Raw genomic sequence first — 19,125 nt, 5'->3', positions numbered from 1 at the left:
CAACATTCAAAAGTCCACAAATCACTCAATTTGTAAGTTTTAAATTTGTTAGATTCATTATTCAAATGCATGTTATTTAGGGTTTCAATTGCATAAATGATATATGGACTGGTTGTTAGTAGTATTTAGGTTGTTTAGAAGCTTTTTGAATTGGTTTTATGTTTGATTTTGGGGTCTGCCATGGAAGTTGCAGAAAACTCCATCGCAGGGATGTTTCGGAAGTTCATTTCCGAAAACACCTTCATCCCAGTTTTCGGAAATGAACTTCCGAATTGTATCAGAAGTTCAAATTTTTTAGTTTTTTATTTTGTCTCGCATATTAATCGATTTCAATTGTTTACAGGAACATGTCAGACAACCAACCAGCACGCATCAGACAGGGTAGGGAGACCCAGACTGCGTCGGCTAGAGAGGGTAGGGAGTGTCCGTTTTAATTTGCAAGTACTTTATTTTTAACGCCTTTGTTTATTGTGCCTGTTTCTTTGAAGTTTGTGTGCATGCGTTCTGACTTCTTTGACGGCGTGTCGCTGGTTTCCAACGTCTTTGTTCTTTAATGACTTGTCTGTTTCCCAAGCGTTTTTGTCCTCTTTCTTCTTTTATAAAAGGAGGTCTCATGGACCTTTCTTTCTTCATTTTTACGCAGGAATGGGTGGCGCTAAGGGAAGAAAGGGTTCTTCAACCTCGTGCTCTCGCGGAGTGAAGGAGGTGAAGGAGAAGAAGAAGGTTTTGACTGGTTCTGCTTCTCGTCCCCTGGGGGTCCATGGCTCGGACGTGCAGGCTCAGTCTTCAGGCGCGAGAGTCATGATCAACGCTGATGGTTCTGAGACTGAGTGGGATGAGGATTGGTATAATTATCTTCATTCGGAGGAGTTCGCTCGTCGGGCAGAATAACGTGTTTTTGTTTTGTTTGATGTGTATTTTGTAACGCTCGTCGGACAGAATAACGTGTTTTTGTTTTGTTTGACGTGTTTTGTTTTGTTTTGATTTCGGATTGTATCTTTCGCACAGTGTTTTTGGATTGGATTTATCATCTCAGTATTTTCAGTTTATCTGTTGCTTATTTTTATTTGGCGTTTGCGTTTAATTAAAATGCGAGACAGTTTAAGAAAAAACATAAAAAAAACACAGTTTCTGCATAATTCGGAAGTTCATTTCCGAATTCACCCCCATGAGGTGTTTTCGGAAGTTCATCTCCGAAGACACCCCCCATGAGGTGTTTTCGGAGATGCACTTCCGAATTATGAAAATTTTTTTTAAAAAAAAAGCGCTTCGGAAGTTCATTTCTGAAGCAGGAGTATTTTGGGATTTTCGCTGGGGGTGACCCCATAAAGAGGTGTCTAAAGAAATTTTCTAAAAAAATGTGAGAAACCTAAACCTACTGGTATCAATTCTTTACTTTATCAAGACATAATAAAAAATTAAAATAAAATAAAAAAAACGATAGTGAATATCGTTCGGGAATATAAGGATTGCTTTGTATAGGAATACAAGGAAAAGTTAGATTAAGAATAAGCTTAATATTTTGGTATAAAATAAAACCAATATAATCAATTACTTTTTTAATAAGAATAAATTACTTTAAATAATTCTTATAAAAAAATTTACTAGATAAATCAAATAAATTTTTACAAAAGTAAAAGTAGTGTGAATTGGATCTTCGCATTCATTGAGTTACTAATTCGATTTGTATACTCTTAAATACACAAATATATTAAAGAAGAAGAATTATATACAATTCTTTAAATATAATTTTACTATTTTTTAATAAAAATACAATAAATATATAATTTTTTCTTATACATATGCAATTTTCTTCTATATTAAAAAAACATTTTCTCAAATAACCAAATAAATCAAATTTGTTCAAAATAAAATCAAATATAAATAATTATTTTCTTAATAAGAATATATTACTTTAAACAACATTTATAGTGAGTCAATAAAAAAAAAGTATAACATTGATGAATATATTACACAATGAATGTATCCAGATTCTTGGCACAAGAGTATAACATTCTTTACCTATATAAACAGAAAGAAATATTTGTATCAAACAAACAAAAAATGGAGAACAAATCAATCTTCATTGTCTTAGCCCTATTTCTATGCAGCATCACAATTCCAGTGCAATCTGAATACCATTCAGAAGGAAACATAAAAGCTCTCCATCTAAAAGAGAAAGTAACCCATCTTCATTTCTACCTCTTCGACATCCTCAGTGGAAAAAACCCTAGTGCAGTACAAATCGCACAGCCCAACATCACCCTCGGAGCATCACAATCAGCAACACCGTTCGGCCATCTCTACGCCATCGACGATCCGTTAAAAGACGGTCCAAATGAAACCTCTAACGTGATTGGAAACGCGCAGGGTCTTTATTTATCTTCGAGTAAGAGTGAGAATTTGACGCTTGTTTTGTACGTTGATTTTGGTTTTACTACAGGGAAGTTTAAGGGAAGCTCTTTGAGCCTTTTTTCGAGGAATCCTGTTACTGAACCAAAGCCTCGTGAGTTGGCTATTGTTGGTGGGAGAGGGAAGTTTAGATTGGCGAGAGGTTATGCGAAGGTTAAGACGCATTTTTTGGATTTCAAAAATGGTGATGCCATTCTTGAGTATGATGTTACTGTTCTTCATTACTAGTGAATGTGGGAGAGAATAATAATGTGTTGTTATTCTGTTTTTAGTTTTGAATAAAGGGAAATTAATGTATACATTGTTTGCATCACTTGTGGTTTTCTTATGTGTTTTTTATTTTGTTTAGAGTGGTGATCTATTTTATTCAATGAGAAAAATGGTGATGAGTAAGTTAGATTTTGAAAAAATAAAAATAGTTTTTGACCTTGGAAAAGAGTAAAGTGAAACAATTTAATTCCTATTTATTTATATTTTATTTAATTGATGTAGAAAGTGTAGAAAAATTAAAGGGAAAGATAGAGAATTTAAAGTAAAAGAAAAAATAAAGAAATAATTCAAATTTGGTATTAAAGAAAGTAGGTTGTAAAAGTATGAAAGAAAAGAAATGTATATTAAAAATAGTATAAAGGTCTTTGATAAAAGTTAGATATGTAAAAGAAAAAAGGAAAGAAAAAATAAAATTATTATTACAATCAAATTTCTATTTTTATATTAAATTAAAAAATAAAAAATCATTTCTATATATTAAAAGTAAATTTGCTTTGATAGAAATTAAACATATAAAAGAAAAGGATGACTTTTTCGTTTGATTTTCTTCTATTTTTGTAATCATCATTATTTATATTAAGAATGTTATTTATAAAATAATATTATTTTAAATTTTAAATTTTAAATTGTAAAAAATTATGTGTCCTAAAAATGAAAGATTATTTGATTAGGAGTCAGATTTTTGTCACGAAAGATCAAAAATGTGTGGCAAATTGTGGCGTGGATGAAAAACATAGATTTTTTGTTTGTAACATGTAATTTTTCGGTAAGTTGTGGTCTATTATTCTTAATTAGTTATGGTACTCTACGCCATCCCAAAAAACGGTTTGGGATCTAATGTTGTCACTATATATTATATTTTATTATAATTTAAAGATTTCGTATAAAAAACTATTTAAATATTTTTTATTAGTTTTTATTTTATTTTGTCGGTCCTCCCAACTTTTTTGTCCTGGCTCCGCCACTGATTCAGTGTACGTGCTCCGAATTCCAGTAGCTTCTGATTATGTTCATATTTCATTAAAAGTGGCGTTTTCCTGAATATTTTATTTTTAATCTACAAATATGTCACTTTTCACCTCGGTTTTGTTTTCCGAGCGAGGTGGATTTGTTTCTCTGAAATATATAGCTTTAACTTTTAGCATTCAGTTTCACTTGTATAAATAACACAAATAGAACTCTAACGAAGTGCCCTTAACAACAGAGCCCTAAACAACGAGAGTCATAAACATATATCATCCTCAATACGAAGATGATATGTGTTTAGGGCTCTTGTTTCATCTTCAGATATCCAAATCATTTTCTTTCATTTCTGGTTCAGATATCCGGTACGTCAAACATCATTACTCATATTATTGTTGTTGAGATACAAAATCCTAGAGATTTTATCTTCTTGTTCTTTTTATTTAAACATATTTATGCTATAGGCTTATTGATGTTGTTATAGTTATTGTTATTGAGACTCCTTATTGAAACCTTAAATCCTAGAGGTTTAATATTGTTGTTGTTGTTTAAACAGACTTATGTTATAAGTTTATTGATGTTATTGTAGAGACTCGTTGTTGAGACCCTAAACCCTAGAGGATTAATCCTCTTGTTAATGTTTAAACAGATTTATGTAATAGATTTATTGATGATATTGTTGTAGTTTTGTTAAGAGATTGTTTTTTGAGTTGTTGTTTAATGTAAGTTGTTGTTTGTGCGTTGTTGATGTTATTGTTTTTGTTGTTTAGTTGTTCTACTATCAAAAGTTATGAAAATCAATATGTTGTAGTTTTGTTGTTATTGGTTTGACTTTTTTATATTGATATTGATATCAAGTTATGTTTTTTGGCATTCTTTGTGTAGGTCTCATCTTGTTCCGACGAGTTGATTTTATTATATATAATGTTGATTGTTTGTTTCGCTAACCCCTCTTTGATCATATAACTTATTAAATTGCTTTTGGAAATAATCATATAAAAAGTTATGTTGTATTTTAAACTTATCTTACACTGATGAATAGTTTTTTTAGCATTATGCAACTCATCATTTATCTCATGTACTTTTATCCGTTAAAATTTCTCCAACACTTCTAGTTTTCGTTCAACTTTCTTCTATATTTGTTCTTTTTTTAAAGCATCAAATATTATACTTTCGATAATGAATTAGTAGGAAAGGAAGTGTTGACTAAAGAACTTGAAACATTGAAGAGATTTTAACTATAAAAGAGCGTGGGATGAATGATGAGTTACATGATACTAGAAAATCATTCATTAATGTAATTTGTTGTTTAAATACAACCCAATTGTTCATATAATTATTTTCCTAACCAAATTTGAGAAGTTATATTTTCATTAGGGTTTAGTGAAATCAACAATCCATATTAGATTTAATAAACTCAATCGTGTTTTACCCATCGATTTTATGTTAAAACTGAGGTGAAATGTGTTATAATCGTTGGTGGAATGTTAAAACCGAGCGGAAAGGTATTTTCTCCATTTAAAAATTCCAAAAAAGATCTCCCTGGGGATCGAGCCCATGACCTTTACTCGCCAACTGTGTTAAAATCGAGAGGTAAAGTGGCGCACTTTTCATGATGCTCTTCATTACATCGCTTGTGAAACAGAGGTAGGACTTATTTTTCAATCGAGGTAAAAGGCGTTTTTTGTTGTATTGTTAAAAGGTGTGATTCTAAAAATTTGTCTCGCCCTGCAAAAATGTGCAAGCAAAACAAACATGTCCGGCAAATCAGGCTCGTTTTTCCACCCTTATGTGTGAGTTTGCTTAAATCAGGTTTATTTGGTGGATTATTTATTTGTTCAGTGGGATGTTGTCTTGTCGATTTGGGATAAGGTGTTTATGTGGGCGTAGATAATTTTACCTCTTCCTTATTCGATCCAAGGGGTCCTAGAGGTTTTTCTTGGGTTAGGTCAGGGTAAGATGTTTCAAATAAGCATGCTTTCGATTTATCATTCAGTAGTTTAGATTATTTAGAAATTGTGTAATAAAATTATTTTTTATCAAGAGAGTTTGTCTGTTAATCACTCAATGTATTTGATTTTTGATTTCACTAGGAAGTGGGTCATTTCTCATACTACGATTTATGCTCTCTCATTGAGTAAATGGAAGTTGGACCATCTCGGGTGTCATTGAGTTTAGTGGTGTATTGGATGACCAAGTGCCCCCCTCTATTTTACTGCAGGTGGTCGAGTTAACCTCCTTTGGGATTTCACTTTCAGGTGGTGTGCTGCTTTTTGACCTCGAGTAGGCTTGCTTTTTCTTTTGGGTTGGTGTTGATTGTGGTTCTTTCTATTCTCCGACCTTTGTTTTTTCCATATTTGTTGTTTTTTAAGCATTGTTTGTGCTTCTGTTGTATCGTGTACCCTTTACCTTTCTTTATTATTAATATATTGATCTGCTTTGTTATTAAAAAAATTATCTTAGTAGTAGTATCCACACGCACTAGTTTATATTTACTAAAAATATAAAGTATTAAAAGTTTGCATATTTATTGTGCAAAATTAGACTAATATATATTATAAAAGTTAGTGCATACTAGTTGGAACTATTCAGTTTCTGTTGGCTAGAAAGTTGTCCTAAAATAGAAAATAAAATTCTTAAAGGGGTGGTAAAGTTTGGAATGAAATTATTTTTGTCAATCTTGATTTTTAAATTGACTTCCTAAGAGAAGTATGAGTTATTTTGACTCAAGACATTGATCTTGTTAATGTGCTTTTGGTGGATGAGAGGTGGTGGCTGGTTGAAAGATATTGAGGATCTTTGGTCACTACTTAGGATTAAATATTTTCAATAAGTTCAGAGGTCTAAAGTTAAGTGGTTTGAAAAGGGTGGTGTTAACTCTGGTTTCTTTCATGCTTCTGAGAAGAGTATAAATAAGAGAAATGTAGTTATAACTTTTAAGGATGCAGATAGTTGGATTAATGGGTTTGTTGAGATCTGCCAAGAGGTCGTTGATTTTTTTCTCTAATCAATTTAAGAAACTTCTGGTAGATCGCCTCTTTTAGATGGGGTTAGATTTCTATCTCTGTCCCCTGGGGATAGTGTATCTCTTACACCTCATTTTCTTCTTCTAAGTTAGATAACATGGTTGCCTCTTATCATGGGAATAAGAGTCCAGAGCTAAACAAGTTTAATTTACTTTTTCTAAAGAGGTTTTGGCTTCTTTTTAGGAAAGATTTATGGTTATTAATCAGTCTCACCAATTTTCTTTCCTCCTCATTGCTTCACGTCCTATTTTCTCAGTCTAATTCCTAAGGTGAACTCTCCCTCCAAGTTGGGAGATTTTCGACCTATTTCCTTAATGAGATTCCTCTATAAGATGGTTGTTAAAGTCGTGGTAGATAGACTTGTTGAGGTTACGAACACCCTTATCTTCCTAAACCAATCATTCTTCCCTAAAGGTATATTGCTTATGGATAAGGTAGTGGTTGTCAATTAGCTTGTGAATCTGGATAAGAACACCAAAACGTTATGCCTCTTTTTTTAGGTGGAATTTGAAAAAAAGTATTATTCACTTAGTTGAAATTTTGTAGATTATATGTTTATCAGGTTTGGGATTAATGCTAAGTTGAGATCCTGCGTGCGTGCTTGTGTTTTCTTTTAAAATCAACATCCAAAGGAGTTTGTTTAATAAGGCTTAAGTGGTTTGTTTTTCAAGTTGTGGGTCTAGGGCTCTTTTATAGGTTTCGTGTGGTTTATCAATTAAGACTGTTTTTGGGGTTTTGAGCTTGTCTCAGATCTTCGAGTTAATTTTTCAAAGAGTAATCTCATTAGTGTGAATGTGGATCCTGATCTAATAGATTTCTAGTAGGTTAAGCTCACGAAGACATCAGTGTGTTAGCCTCGGGGGCCGAGTAATTTTACTCAACTCATTTCTTATCCAATAACTTCATACCTCCTTTCATGAAAATTCCTATCAAGTTTTGAAAGAAGATTGTTAGAAACCAAAGAAGGTTCCTCTAGAGAGAGTTCAAAGATGATTCTAAGAATGTCTGGATCAAGTGGATTAATGTTTGTAAGTCTAAGAATACAGAGAGCCTAAGAATCTAGGATCTCCACTTAGTCAATGTGGTTATTTTGGCTAAGTGGAAAGGGCCTAAAAATTTCAGATCTCCACTTAGTCAATCTGATCATTTTGGCTGGCTAAGTGGAGATAGAGGCTTATTTCGGAGGCTACTAGCCTCTAGTGTAATATTTTATACGAATCTGGAATCTCCACTTAGACAATGTGGCCATTTTAACTAAATGGAAAGGGCCTGAGAATCTAAGATCTCCACTTAGTCAAACCGGTCATTTTGGTTGACTAAGTGGAGATAGAGGCTTATTTTATGGGCTATTGGCCTTAGTGTAACATTTTAAATCTCCACTTAGACAATGTGGCCATTTTAACTAAATGGAAAGGGCCTGAGAATCTAAGATCTCCACTTAGTCAAACCGGTCATTTTGGTTGAGTAAGTGGAGATAGAGGCTTATTTTATGGGCTATTGGCCTTAGTGTAACATTTTATATGCCAGATACAGCCCTTAGTTTTTTTTTTAACAAGAAGTTGCAGCTCTAGTAGACGTAGATGTTGAAGAAGGAACATTGCGGGCTATTGGCCTCTAGTGTAACATTTTATATGCCAAATACAGCCCTTAGTTTTTTTTTCTTCACAAGAAGTTGCAAGCTATAGTAGACCTAGATGTTGAAGAAGGAACATAGCGGGAATCATGAAGGGGGCACGAGCGGTTATTTAATTATTATTTTTCAAACACTCTAGTATACAAAAACGATCAATCTTGTCTAAGATAAAGAATGCATAAACATGTTTTCCTTCAATAATATAAAGAATGCATAAACATGTATTCCTTCATATTATTGAAGCTCTTGGATAGTATGATGAGTATTTTTCGACTATTATTGAAGCTCTTGGATAATATGATGAGTATTTTTCGACTGAGCATTGATGCAACTGGTATAATGCACGATTGTTATTCATATGTTGACATGAAACATGTGGTGATAGTATGGATAACATAAGAATTTGTAAAACCACGACTTTAAAGTGCATTGATAAATTTAGAAGATCTGTGGTTGAGGTGTTTGGAGAACAATACTTACGGTGACACCAGGCACCGAAGGCATTGAACACTTAGTACATATAGCAGTCTAGCAGAGGCATGTGGTTTCACTTCGAACCAAGGTTTACACAACCATATGAATGTAACCTGCATAACTGGTGAAACTAGTTGAAAGCAATTGTATTCATCGACTCCAATTGTGGTTAGTTACATCAAACAATAAAATCCATCAAAAAGAATTTGACATAAATATTGTGGAAATGTGAAGGAATGATCTGTGGTTACATGCATGCACTTTCAGACATTATTCTCTCAGAAATATTCTCAGTTTAACTATCATAGAACGGGTATTTCGTATATAAATTTTCTCCTGTCAGATTTTACCAGAAAACCAAATAAAGCTAATTCTACTTTGATTTATTCTGACTGTAACGTTGGATTCCATAGACATCTATGACCCCAGGCGGAAAAACAGGATCAATAGCAGCTCTAACAGCAACTTTAGCCACCGCAGTAACATTGACAGGAGGTGTCAATAGAGGCCCAACAAGTGGGATCTGGGTCAATGCTCTGGTATGTTGAAAAACCTACATCATACAAATAAATTGCAGTCAATAACAAATGACAGGAAAAACCTTGCACTTCAGCCTTTGAAATTGGCTTGGTGATGTCAATTCATCAATGGAGAAAAATTATTATTACATCTGGACTGAAAAATAAATGTATGTCATACTGAAGAAACACACTGAATTACCATCTCCATCGGAGATCCAACTATGCCAAGAGGTATCTTCATACTCCCAACATTTCGAGTCCCATAAATAAACCCTGGCCTCAGAATTATTCCTGAAAAGGGAATGCAATAGTCCAAGAATTAAGTAACACAATACCCCACACCATGAACTATCAGTTATTGGATTTCTGTAAGATGGAAGATAAAAACTCTTTCAAATAATATGAAACATTTTTGCAAAAGTTCACATGGAGAAAATATGGTAACAATGAACAGTGTGTTAACTATAATCAAATAGGATATTAGTTAACAAATAACAAGCCAAAATATAAAACATAAACCCAACTTCTGAAGTCTCGTGGTTTCAGTTTAGAGCTTCCTATTAGCAATGTCAAGAAAAGTAGGAGACTGAATACATACCTCCATATGGAAATCTAGTCAAAAGCTCTGTTTCAGCCGCTCTCTACATCAATTAAAGCACAATATTTAATTCTTGAAATTAAAATGAAAAATCTATTGACATCATGTGTACTTCAATTATTACAGCCCAGAGAGAAATTAAGAATATTAAACTAAAGATTAAGAAGCAACTTGTATATATAATTCCAGAAAAAAGAGTATAGTAAAAAGATTAGCATCAACGACAACAAAAAAGAAAAGGGTCAGCCACAGAAATATGCATGCTTCTCTTCAAATGATCATACAAATACAATGACTTGTGCCTGTCTCTAAATGATAGAAACCCTATCCATTTTGAAAAATGACCATGTTATTGGCTAGTTGAATCAATAAGGAAGAAAGTAAAGCGAATCTTCAGGAATCAGGAAGCATAATGAACATCAGAATTCTGTTAAAGAGGATCCAGAAACGGAAACACAAGCATACAGGGTGGTTAGGCTGAAGGTTGTTAAATAGGAGTTCATGGGAAGGTATTACAGTCTCTTCCTATTTCTAGCTATTTGCTGGGGGTGTGAATTATACAATATGGAAGTACTCTCTAGGGAATCTTTTTCTTAATTTCCTTTGCAGTACAGGTCTGTCAAAGGGTGAATTGCAGATGTCACAATTCTTTAGTTGATAGTATAGGCAATAAATAAAGCAGACTACTTTTTACTCTATCATAAGCTGTAAATGTTACATGACTTATAACCAAGAATAGTCAAACAAACATTAATTTTTTTGATGAATCAACAAAACCTTACAATATTGTTAAACTTCAGATTCAAAAGCAAGGACCTGCATTAAAAAATTTCAGCATTTTGCATAAAGTTTTACTATAAAATTTCCTGCCATTTTCTTTTAACAAATCAGCAAAACCTTTCAACAATTTTAAGACTTTAAATTCAGAGACAAGGATCTGCCATAGGAAAAATTCAGCACTTTGCACTAAGTTTTACTAAAACATTTCCTGGCAAATGATAATTAGTTGCACAAAATATCGCTACTATAAAGAGTTGAAAATATTACCTTTCCTTCATAATACCCCTGCAGCAAGTAATTTACAACACCAAAGTCGGCAGCAGAGATATAGACAAATCTTTTAATACCTGTAAGACCAATAGCAAATATTCCAACAATAAGTAATAGGACTCTAGAAGAATCAAAAACTAATTCTCCAAGGTTGGCATTGCTAAGAAATTCTTATATGTAGCATGGCGGAAAATTGTAGCAGCCACCTAAGAAATTTTCTCCGTCGTCCCACATTGACAATACCCTCTCTCTTTACCCCATTACACTTCTTACTCTATCAATATTTTTACATAATTTATAATTTATTTCTTAAAATTGGTAAACTCTAATAGTTTCATTTCCTTGTGTCAATCATTACTGGTAAGAGATATGGCTATCTTAGTTCAGGAACACAAAGCACAGAGTTTATTTTTTTTCTTTTCATTCTAAAATTATTCAAATAATATGTTCCATATTTGTATTTCTATTGTTAAAACTACCTCATGCATGTATCTAGAAAAAGGTGGCTAGAAATCTCTCTTAGCCAAGATAGACTTTGAGATTGTTGCGGCTGCTAGCTCTCACACTGGAATAGTGACATGTGTAAGGAGATATGGTGTTGATATATTGATTCTGGTACATAATAATCCAAAGAATAAATTGGCCCTTCTTCTATTTATGATTTGGCAACCATTGCTGAGTTCTTATAGAATTTTGGAGTAGAGATATTAAATGAATAAATAATAGTTACATAGATGTGTTGATGCTGAATCATTAATATTGGTCTCCAAGACTAAGATAACAGAGAACTTACAGTACAATACTGCTAGGTATCAAGGTTTTCTTATAAAACCTCAAGGTTAATATTAACACACACATTTCAACATTTTTTAATCTTTAAAGGGGTTCATATACAAAGGTATTTTTTCAATTTTTTTTAAGCCAATAACATCTGTTGGGAAAGTCCTGACTGTTGTTTTTGTTGGCATGAATGATAGATGAGCACATACACTTCCCCTGCCCCAAAGAATAAGGTAGAAACTGAAGCAGTGAATTGCAAATAAGAAATGTGCAAATTCATTATTTACCTTCATCTGAAGCTGCTCTAATTGCATTGATGTTAGCAGTCCCATTAATTTTGTACATGGTTGCGTTGGAGCCAAAACCACCAACACATGAGATCTTATAAAAGAAACACAATCAGCTCAAAGAACTAGTCATTTACAATATCAAAAATAAACATTTAAACATAGTTCTGTATCCTACAGAAACAAAATTTGGATATATTAAATCAGTTAGTGGTCCGTGCTTACTGCAATTTTTCTATCAACCCAAAATCATATCTCATTCAATCACAAACTTTTGCGCCTATTTTCCATTTCATTATGGTAGCATCTTCTTTTAGCTCTTAATCTTCCTCCCCTCACCTAGACTTTCAACCAAATTTTATCATCATTTTCGTCAACTTTAACCAATTCACTAGTGTAAGAGGCCAGGCTTCAACAAGCCTTATATACTGTTGCAGTGACCTATCTACATCTCAACCAATCCTACTCCCACCGTATGAATTATAAGCAAATCTTAACAACAACTCTCCTATTTAATGATTCTATCTCTAAAATACCCCTCATTTAATTTAACTTTTTATATTTTCAATGACCCAATCATAAGTCATGAATGGTAATTTTGGCAATAAACTTATTTTTTTATGAGTATTCCATAGATTAAATGTGATCAACTACCTTTCTTATTATGCATATTTTAATCAATTTTTTCTTATAATTCATTCCAGATGGAGTGTGTTACAATACCATTATACCAATTGAATATCCTATCACCCAAAAGAACAAACTAAAATGGTAAACCTGCTACCTTGATGCACTAACAATGAACTATATTGTTATAGAAAACTTAATCAAAGCACGGGGAATCCTCACTAAAAATGTTTGCTAAACCAAAAGCAACAGCTTGAATTTGCAAAGGAAACATAAAAGAAGCAAATATCACTCTGGCTAAAAGCTACCTATTTAGTTGCCAAATATATACTGGGCAAATTAACAAGATAAGGGAAAACTTACAACAGTAGTGACCCCATTCAGAGCCTCTTTCAATGACTCGGGGGAAAGGAGATTCCCTAATTATGAGAAGATAATTTAAATATATTAGATAGTTGTGTTCCAAAAAGATATTTTCTGCAAGGAAATGCAAGAGAAAAAAAATACAAACCTTTATACCATATGACATTGCTAGCCCATGAGTCGTGAATGGATGACCTGCCAGACCTGGAAGTAAAAGAGAAAGAACGGCAAGGAGGATAAATTACATGAATAAAATGCTAAATAATTAAGAATTACAAAACATAGAGCATGATGGAGTAATCACAAATATAAAAAAGCATCATACCTACTAATACTTGCAACAGGCACACCGCGATTTAAGGCTTCTCTACAAACATGAGATCCAACAAATCCATTGCCTCCCAACACAAGTAACTTCAAAAACACCCAAAACATACATACATGTTTTCTATATTAGTAAAGACATAGTATACACAAAAACCAACCAACAAAATCCAAATATGAGCACAATTGTAAACTACCTTCTCTGTTGGTGGTTGAGGTGGTGGCACATTTACAGTCCCAGCTTCCTCAACTTTAAACGGCTCATCAATCTTGTTAGAGTCCGTAGACAAATTTCTCCCGTTAATCGACACAGCAAATGCACTTCAAGGTAACAAAATTGAACACACGATTCAATGAATAAGAATGGAATGTAAACCCTAACCTAACCCTAACAATGAGATATCGAATCGATCACAGAACCAAAAAAAACTGTAACATTGATTTTGAAAAGGTTGAAAAACTTACTTGAGTTTGGAAATGGAGGAAGGAGAGGAATGGATCAAGCGCGAGATTATTGTCTTCATTGGATGATTGAATCGAATTCAGATTTTTCTCTGTTGTGTTTCGTGATTTTGTTAACGAATCTTTGAGAATCAGATTCTCGGTGTTGAGTATGTAAGTTTGGGCAAGGAAGAGGAAAAGCATACACATGGCGACAATACTTGCTTACACCTCATTCACCATATGTGGCTTTATTCCAACCTCAACCTTTTTTATTACTCCTAGTTAAGACATTTCTAAGTATTGTGAATTTTTTTTTTTTCAATAATCAAATTTTTAAATTTTTTTTTTGAAATAATCAACTTTTTAAACTAATTACATAAATGACAAAAAAAATCAAAAAATACACGTAGTCGCCATTGAGAGTGGCGACTAGGGCTGGACAAGCGGAAGCCACCCGCAACAACCCGACCGAACCCGACGGCGATTTGTTCCACGGATCGGTTATCTTCGGACTACGGGTAGCAGCAAGAAGGTGAAATGGACAATGATGGGTGGATTCGGTCGGTTTCGGTGATGGATTTGTCACCCGTCGGACTCCGAACCCGACCGATGGTATGTTATCTTATTTTATTAGTTTTAGTTATAGTATGATACCTGATGGATTATGGGCTTAATGAAAATCACTTTGGCCCAAATTAAGTGTTTATGCTTCGTTTGGATTAGGGTTATCTCATATTTGCTTTCTTCGCTGTCCGCCTCCCCCCTCTAGGGTTTTCACTCTCAGCTCTTCATCTCTCACCATTGTCATCTCTCACCATCATCATCTCTCACCATTGTCATCTCTCACCATCGTCATCTCTCAGTTAGTGCTCTCATCTTTATCTCTTTCAATGCTTTGGTTTATTTATGGTTTCTGTATCTTTCTGTGTTAATTTCTGAAATGCTTATCTCTTGATTGCAGATTTTCATCATGTGGTTTCCGACTTAACTCAGGGAGTTATGATCAAGTGAGATAAATTTTGAAGTTTAAGAGGTTGTTTTACTTCTGTTTTAATTTTTATTAGTTCTCATTTTGCTAGTTCTAATGTAGTTAAGTTCTTCTGATGTTGGTAGTTATGCAAGGAGTTGAAGGTATGCAAGGAGTTCAAGGAGTTAGAAATTTGCAAAATAACGGTAAGTTTAGCAAAAGTTTATTTAAGATTTAGCTATAAAAAGTTTGCAAATTTCTGTTACAACAAGTTTGCTTCTGTATAACAAGTTTAACTTATGTATTTTGCAATTGATCATATTATCCATGACTGTGAGGAACTTGTGTCAAATATGGACGACTCTCGAGTTATGTAGATTTAATTCTAATGCCCATAGTTTAGTTAATCTGTCAAAAGATGCTAGTTGAAGAACTTGGTTGGGTCATGTCCCTACTCAGCCGAACAAAAACGTTGTTCCACTGTTTTCTCTTATCTAATGAATATGTTTGTTGTCCAAAAAAAAACTACCAACGTTTTCCTATAAGAAAAAGTGAAAAAGCTAAGGGTTCATCATAATATGTAACAGAGAAAAATAGTGGAAGCTTATGCTTTATTTTCCTCTTTGTTGTTTGTTGGTGGAGACTAGTTTAACACATGTATTTCTGAACTTTGATTTACAAATAACTTATGTATTTTGTTTCAGTTATGGAACAAGATCCTCCAACAACAACACCAGCAGCAGCAACAACACCCATTGAGGTCTGCACAAATCCGCCTCCTATTGGTCGGAAGCGAAGAAGAGCTAATGTGAATGCTATTAGAAAGAGGTCAGAGGTATGGGACCATTTTAATCTTATTCCCGATAGTGATCCCGCTACCGCGGCATGTAAATACTGCCATCAAAAATATATGTGTGACTCTAAGAAACACGGAACGTCAAATTTAAAGAGTCACATGAAAACATGTTCTAAGTATCCGTTTAACCTTTCAACGGACCCTACCCAAACCATATTGACATATTCAACAATTCCGGGAGTTGGGTTAGTTTCAACATCTTCTAGGTTTGATCCTGTAGGTTGTAGAAAAGGGTTGGCTTACTTTATCATTTTAGATGAGAAGCCCTTTAGAACAGTTGAAGGAGAGGGATTCAAGTACTTTTGTTACCAAATGCAACCCCAATTTACAATACCATCTAGAAGAACCATAGCTAGGGACTGTTTTCAAATATATCTTGATGAGAAAGTGAGGTTGAAAGCATTACTTAAGTCTGATTGTAATAGAGTGGCAATTACAACAGATTGTTGGACTTCCGTTCAAAATCTAAACTACCTGACCCTCACTGCTCATTTTATAGATAAGGATTGGCAATACCAAAAAAGGATAATAAGCTTTGCGAGTATCCCAAATCACCGAGGTAAAACAGTTGGTAAGAAGGTTGAGGATGTGCTGAAGGAGTGGGGGCTGAAAAACGTTTCAACTATCACGGTAGATAACGCGGCATCAAATGATGTTGCTGTTAAGTATTTAGAGCAGAAGATAAGAAACATGAATGGACTTTTTTTGGATGGATTTGGATTTCACATGAGGTGTTGTGCACATATACTGAATTTGGTCGTGAGAGATGGATTAAAAGTAGCTAGCAACTCAATTTCAAGTGTTAGAAATGCGATTAGGTACGTAAGATCTTCACCCCATAGAGCGTTAAAGTTCAATGAATGTGTGGGTTATGCCAATATTACATGCAAGAAGTCGGTATGTCTTGATGTTTCAACTCGTTGGAACTCGACGTATTTGATGTTAGATGCAGCTGAGAAGTATGAATCAGCTTTTGATAAGCTAGAAGATGAGGTTGAGGATTATAGTGATTTCTTTGAAGGTGATTCCCCCCTAGTAGTGAAGATTGGGAGAATGTTGGGGTATTTATTAAGTTTTTGAAGAATTATTATGAAGCGACAACTATTTTTTCTGTTTCAACAAAAGCAAGTTTGCATACAGCTTTCCCTTTCCTGGCTGGAATTTATGTTGAGCTTAAGTCATTAAACTTGGACCTAAATGGACTGTTTGCTAGCGTGGCTAAGGAAATGTTGGATAAATTTAAGAAAATATTGGATTGATATCACTAAGATGAACCAACTCCTCTATTTGGGTGTTATTTTTGATCCCCGATATAAGTTACGATTTGTGGACTGGTGCTTTACTGATATGTATGGACCACTTTCAGAAACTAAGAAATCTTTGTTAGAAGAGATCAATAACAATCTCTCCAAAATCTTCATGGTTTACAAAGAAGCCTATGACAATGTTGAAGGACGTATCCCAGCAATGGCAGCCACTGTTTCTAATGGTGAAGCTGCTGCCAGCGTCGAAGTACCGGCACATGTAGCTAGACAAAATGCTTTTCAGCAACATTTGAAGTCTATGGATTCAGTTGAAGAAGTAACTGAGCTTCAGAGCTATTTAAAAGAAAAATGCATAAGGTTTAATGAAAAGGATAAAGATAAGTTTGACATTCTAAGTTGGTGGAAACATAATGTTAGAGAATACCCAGTTCTGTCCCAAATTGTTAGAGATATAATGTCTACACCAGTTTCAACTGTGGCTTCTGAGAGTGCATTCTAAGTCACACATATTTCAGATCTATAAGGTTAGACTTTGAATCTTCCGTGCATGTTTCAGATCTACACGGTTAGAGTTTTAATCCAACGTGCGTGTTTTAGCTCAGAGGGTTTAGATCTCGAATCTGCCGTGCATGTTACAGATCTATACGATTATATTTTAATTAACTTTTTTTATTCAAGATTTTATTCATTTTTCTTATTATTTCTTTCAGGTTCTCTAATCTTTCACATCTTCATGCTCCAAATGGAATATTTATATTTTGTTTATATTTTTATTTGTCTTCTTCCTTCTTACTTTTTTTGTTCCCTAACATTTAATCTTATATTTTTTTTTCTTTTTGATTTCATGTTTTAGTTGTTGCTTTATAAGATCAGTTATGTTTAAGAGGATTGAAGCAGATATATTTGCTAAGTTTATTTGTTAATACTTGATTTTGAATAATTTTATTTTGTTTATTAAGTAGAAGAAATACTTAATACTTTTTTTATTCAAGATTTTATTCATTTTTCTTATTATTTCTTTCAGGTTCTCTAATCTTTCACATCTTCATGCTCTAAATGGAATATTTATATTTTGTTTTTATTTTTATTTGTCTTCTCCCTTCTTACTTTTTTTGTTTCCCAATATTTAATCTTATATTTTTTTTCTTTTTGATTTCATGTTTCAGTTGTTGCTTTATAAGATCAGTTATGTTTAAGAGGATTGAAGCAGATATATTTGCTAAGTTTATTTGTTAATACTTGATTTTGAATAATTTTATTTAGCTTAAAGCAAATTTCAAATATAATTAGAATCAAATTAATGTTATTCTAATGTGTCATTAATATGTCTCATTTAAATCTCTTTAATTTATATTTGTTTCATGATTTACTCTAATTTTTATTTATTTATAATTTTCAGATTGAAAAATTATTCAAGACAGACCATTATTACTTAAATTTATTCTAATTAGTATTTAATTTTTCTGAAAGTGAAATAAGTTAGAAAAAATGAATATAAATCTTTCTAAGTGTAAGCTACAAATGTATGTAAAATTTTTAATGATAGATATATTTATATATAATTTTGTTGAAAATAAAAAAAAATGTAATAAAAAGATCTAATTAAAGAGAGACCATTATTACTTAAATTTATTCTAATCAGTATTTTACTTTTTTTGAAAGTGAAATAAGTTAGAAAAAATGGATATCTTGGTTGTATCAAAGAAAATTTATAGAATAGACTATATAATAGGTCTTAGTATAGTGTGTTGTTTATTGCAAGCTAAAGTCACATCAACTACATCTATCTGTATATCTTTACCTTTTCATCATCACATAGGTCTTTTAATGTTATAAAAGACTGTCAAAATAAATAATAATTACAATAGGTCTTTTATTTGATGTTACATATTCAAAATAAATAATAATTACAATAATAATTAATAATAGATCTTTTATTTGATGTTACATATTCAAAATAAATAATAATTATAATAATAATTAATAATATTCACAATATCATAATAAATATTACTACAATATTTGACACTAAAACATATCTACATTCAACATTATCATTTTTATATTGCTTTTTTAAAATTAAATGGAGGGAGTAATATATTGATTGATTTAGCATGAAATCAAATAAAAGTCATAAAAGTTCTATAATAGAACATTTATAGCAAATTTTACCAAAGTTAATACAATATACACATATCACATTTTTAAGTAATTCATATCTTAAAAATTGAGATTCATTTTTGAATAAATTTTCCAAAAAGAGAT

General features: G+C 32.7%; 2 protein-coding genes across 2 annotated transcripts; one reads left to right on the top strand and one right to left on the bottom strand.

Annotated features, from left to right (window-relative positions):
• The first annotated feature begins 2,049 nt into the window (after positions 1-2,049).
• On the top strand, positions 2,050-2,751 carry LOC131655192 (dirigent protein 15-like). Its single transcript, XM_058925087.1, has one exon. It carries the CDS (start codon positions 2,065-2,067, stop codon positions 2,638-2,640), a length of 576 nt encoding a protein of 191 aa, XP_058781070.1. The 5' UTR covers positions 2,050-2,064; the 3' UTR covers positions 2,641-2,751.
• Positions 2,752-8,964: 6,213 nt separating this feature from the next.
• Positions 8,965-13,968, bottom strand: LOC131660704 (uncharacterized protein At1g32220, chloroplastic-like). The gene is made up of 10 exons (XM_058930000.1): positions 13,794-13,968; positions 13,526-13,649; positions 13,330-13,418; positions 13,153-13,208; positions 13,005-13,060; positions 12,015-12,108; positions 10,945-11,024; positions 9,898-9,940; positions 9,499-9,590; positions 8,965-9,331 (listed from the first exon to the last, which is right to left on the bottom strand). The coding sequence occupies exons 1-10, from the start codon at positions 13,850-13,852 to the stop codon at positions 9,152-9,154; spliced, it is 873 nt and encodes a 290-aa protein (XP_058785983.1). The 5' UTR covers positions 13,853-13,968; the 3' UTR covers positions 8,965-9,151.
• Positions 13,969-19,125: the final 5,157 nt, after the last annotated feature.

This window comes from Vicia villosa, linkage group LG3, assembly GCF_029867415.1.
Source record: "Vicia villosa cultivar HV-30 ecotype Madison, WI linkage group LG3, Vvil1.0, whole genome shotgun sequence".
Classification (NCBI taxonomy): Eukaryota; Viridiplantae; Streptophyta; class Magnoliopsida; order Fabales; family Fabaceae; genus Vicia; species Vicia villosa.
The sequence above is the reverse complement of the archived record's forward strand: the minus strand, read 5'-3'. Positions and strand labels throughout refer to the sequence as shown.

Excerpts from the sequence above, each read along its gene's own strand:
- LOC131655192 (XM_058925087.1), top strand. The coding sequence starts at position 2,065 with ATGGAGAACAAATCAATCTTCATTGTCTTAGCCCTATTTCTATGCAGC.
- LOC131660704 (XM_058930000.1), bottom strand. The coding sequence starts at position 13,852 with ATGAAGACAATAATCTCGCGCTTGATCCATTCCTCTCCTTCCTCCATT. Across the intron at positions 13,209-13,329 it reads CCTGTTGCAAGTATTAGTAG|GTCTGGCAGGTCATCCATTC; the intron begins GTATGATGCTTT and ends TTTTACTTCCAG. Across the intron at positions 9,332-9,498 it reads TTGGATCTCCGATGGAGATG|GTTTTTCAACATACCAGAGC; the intron begins GTAATTCAGTGT and ends TGTATGATGTAG.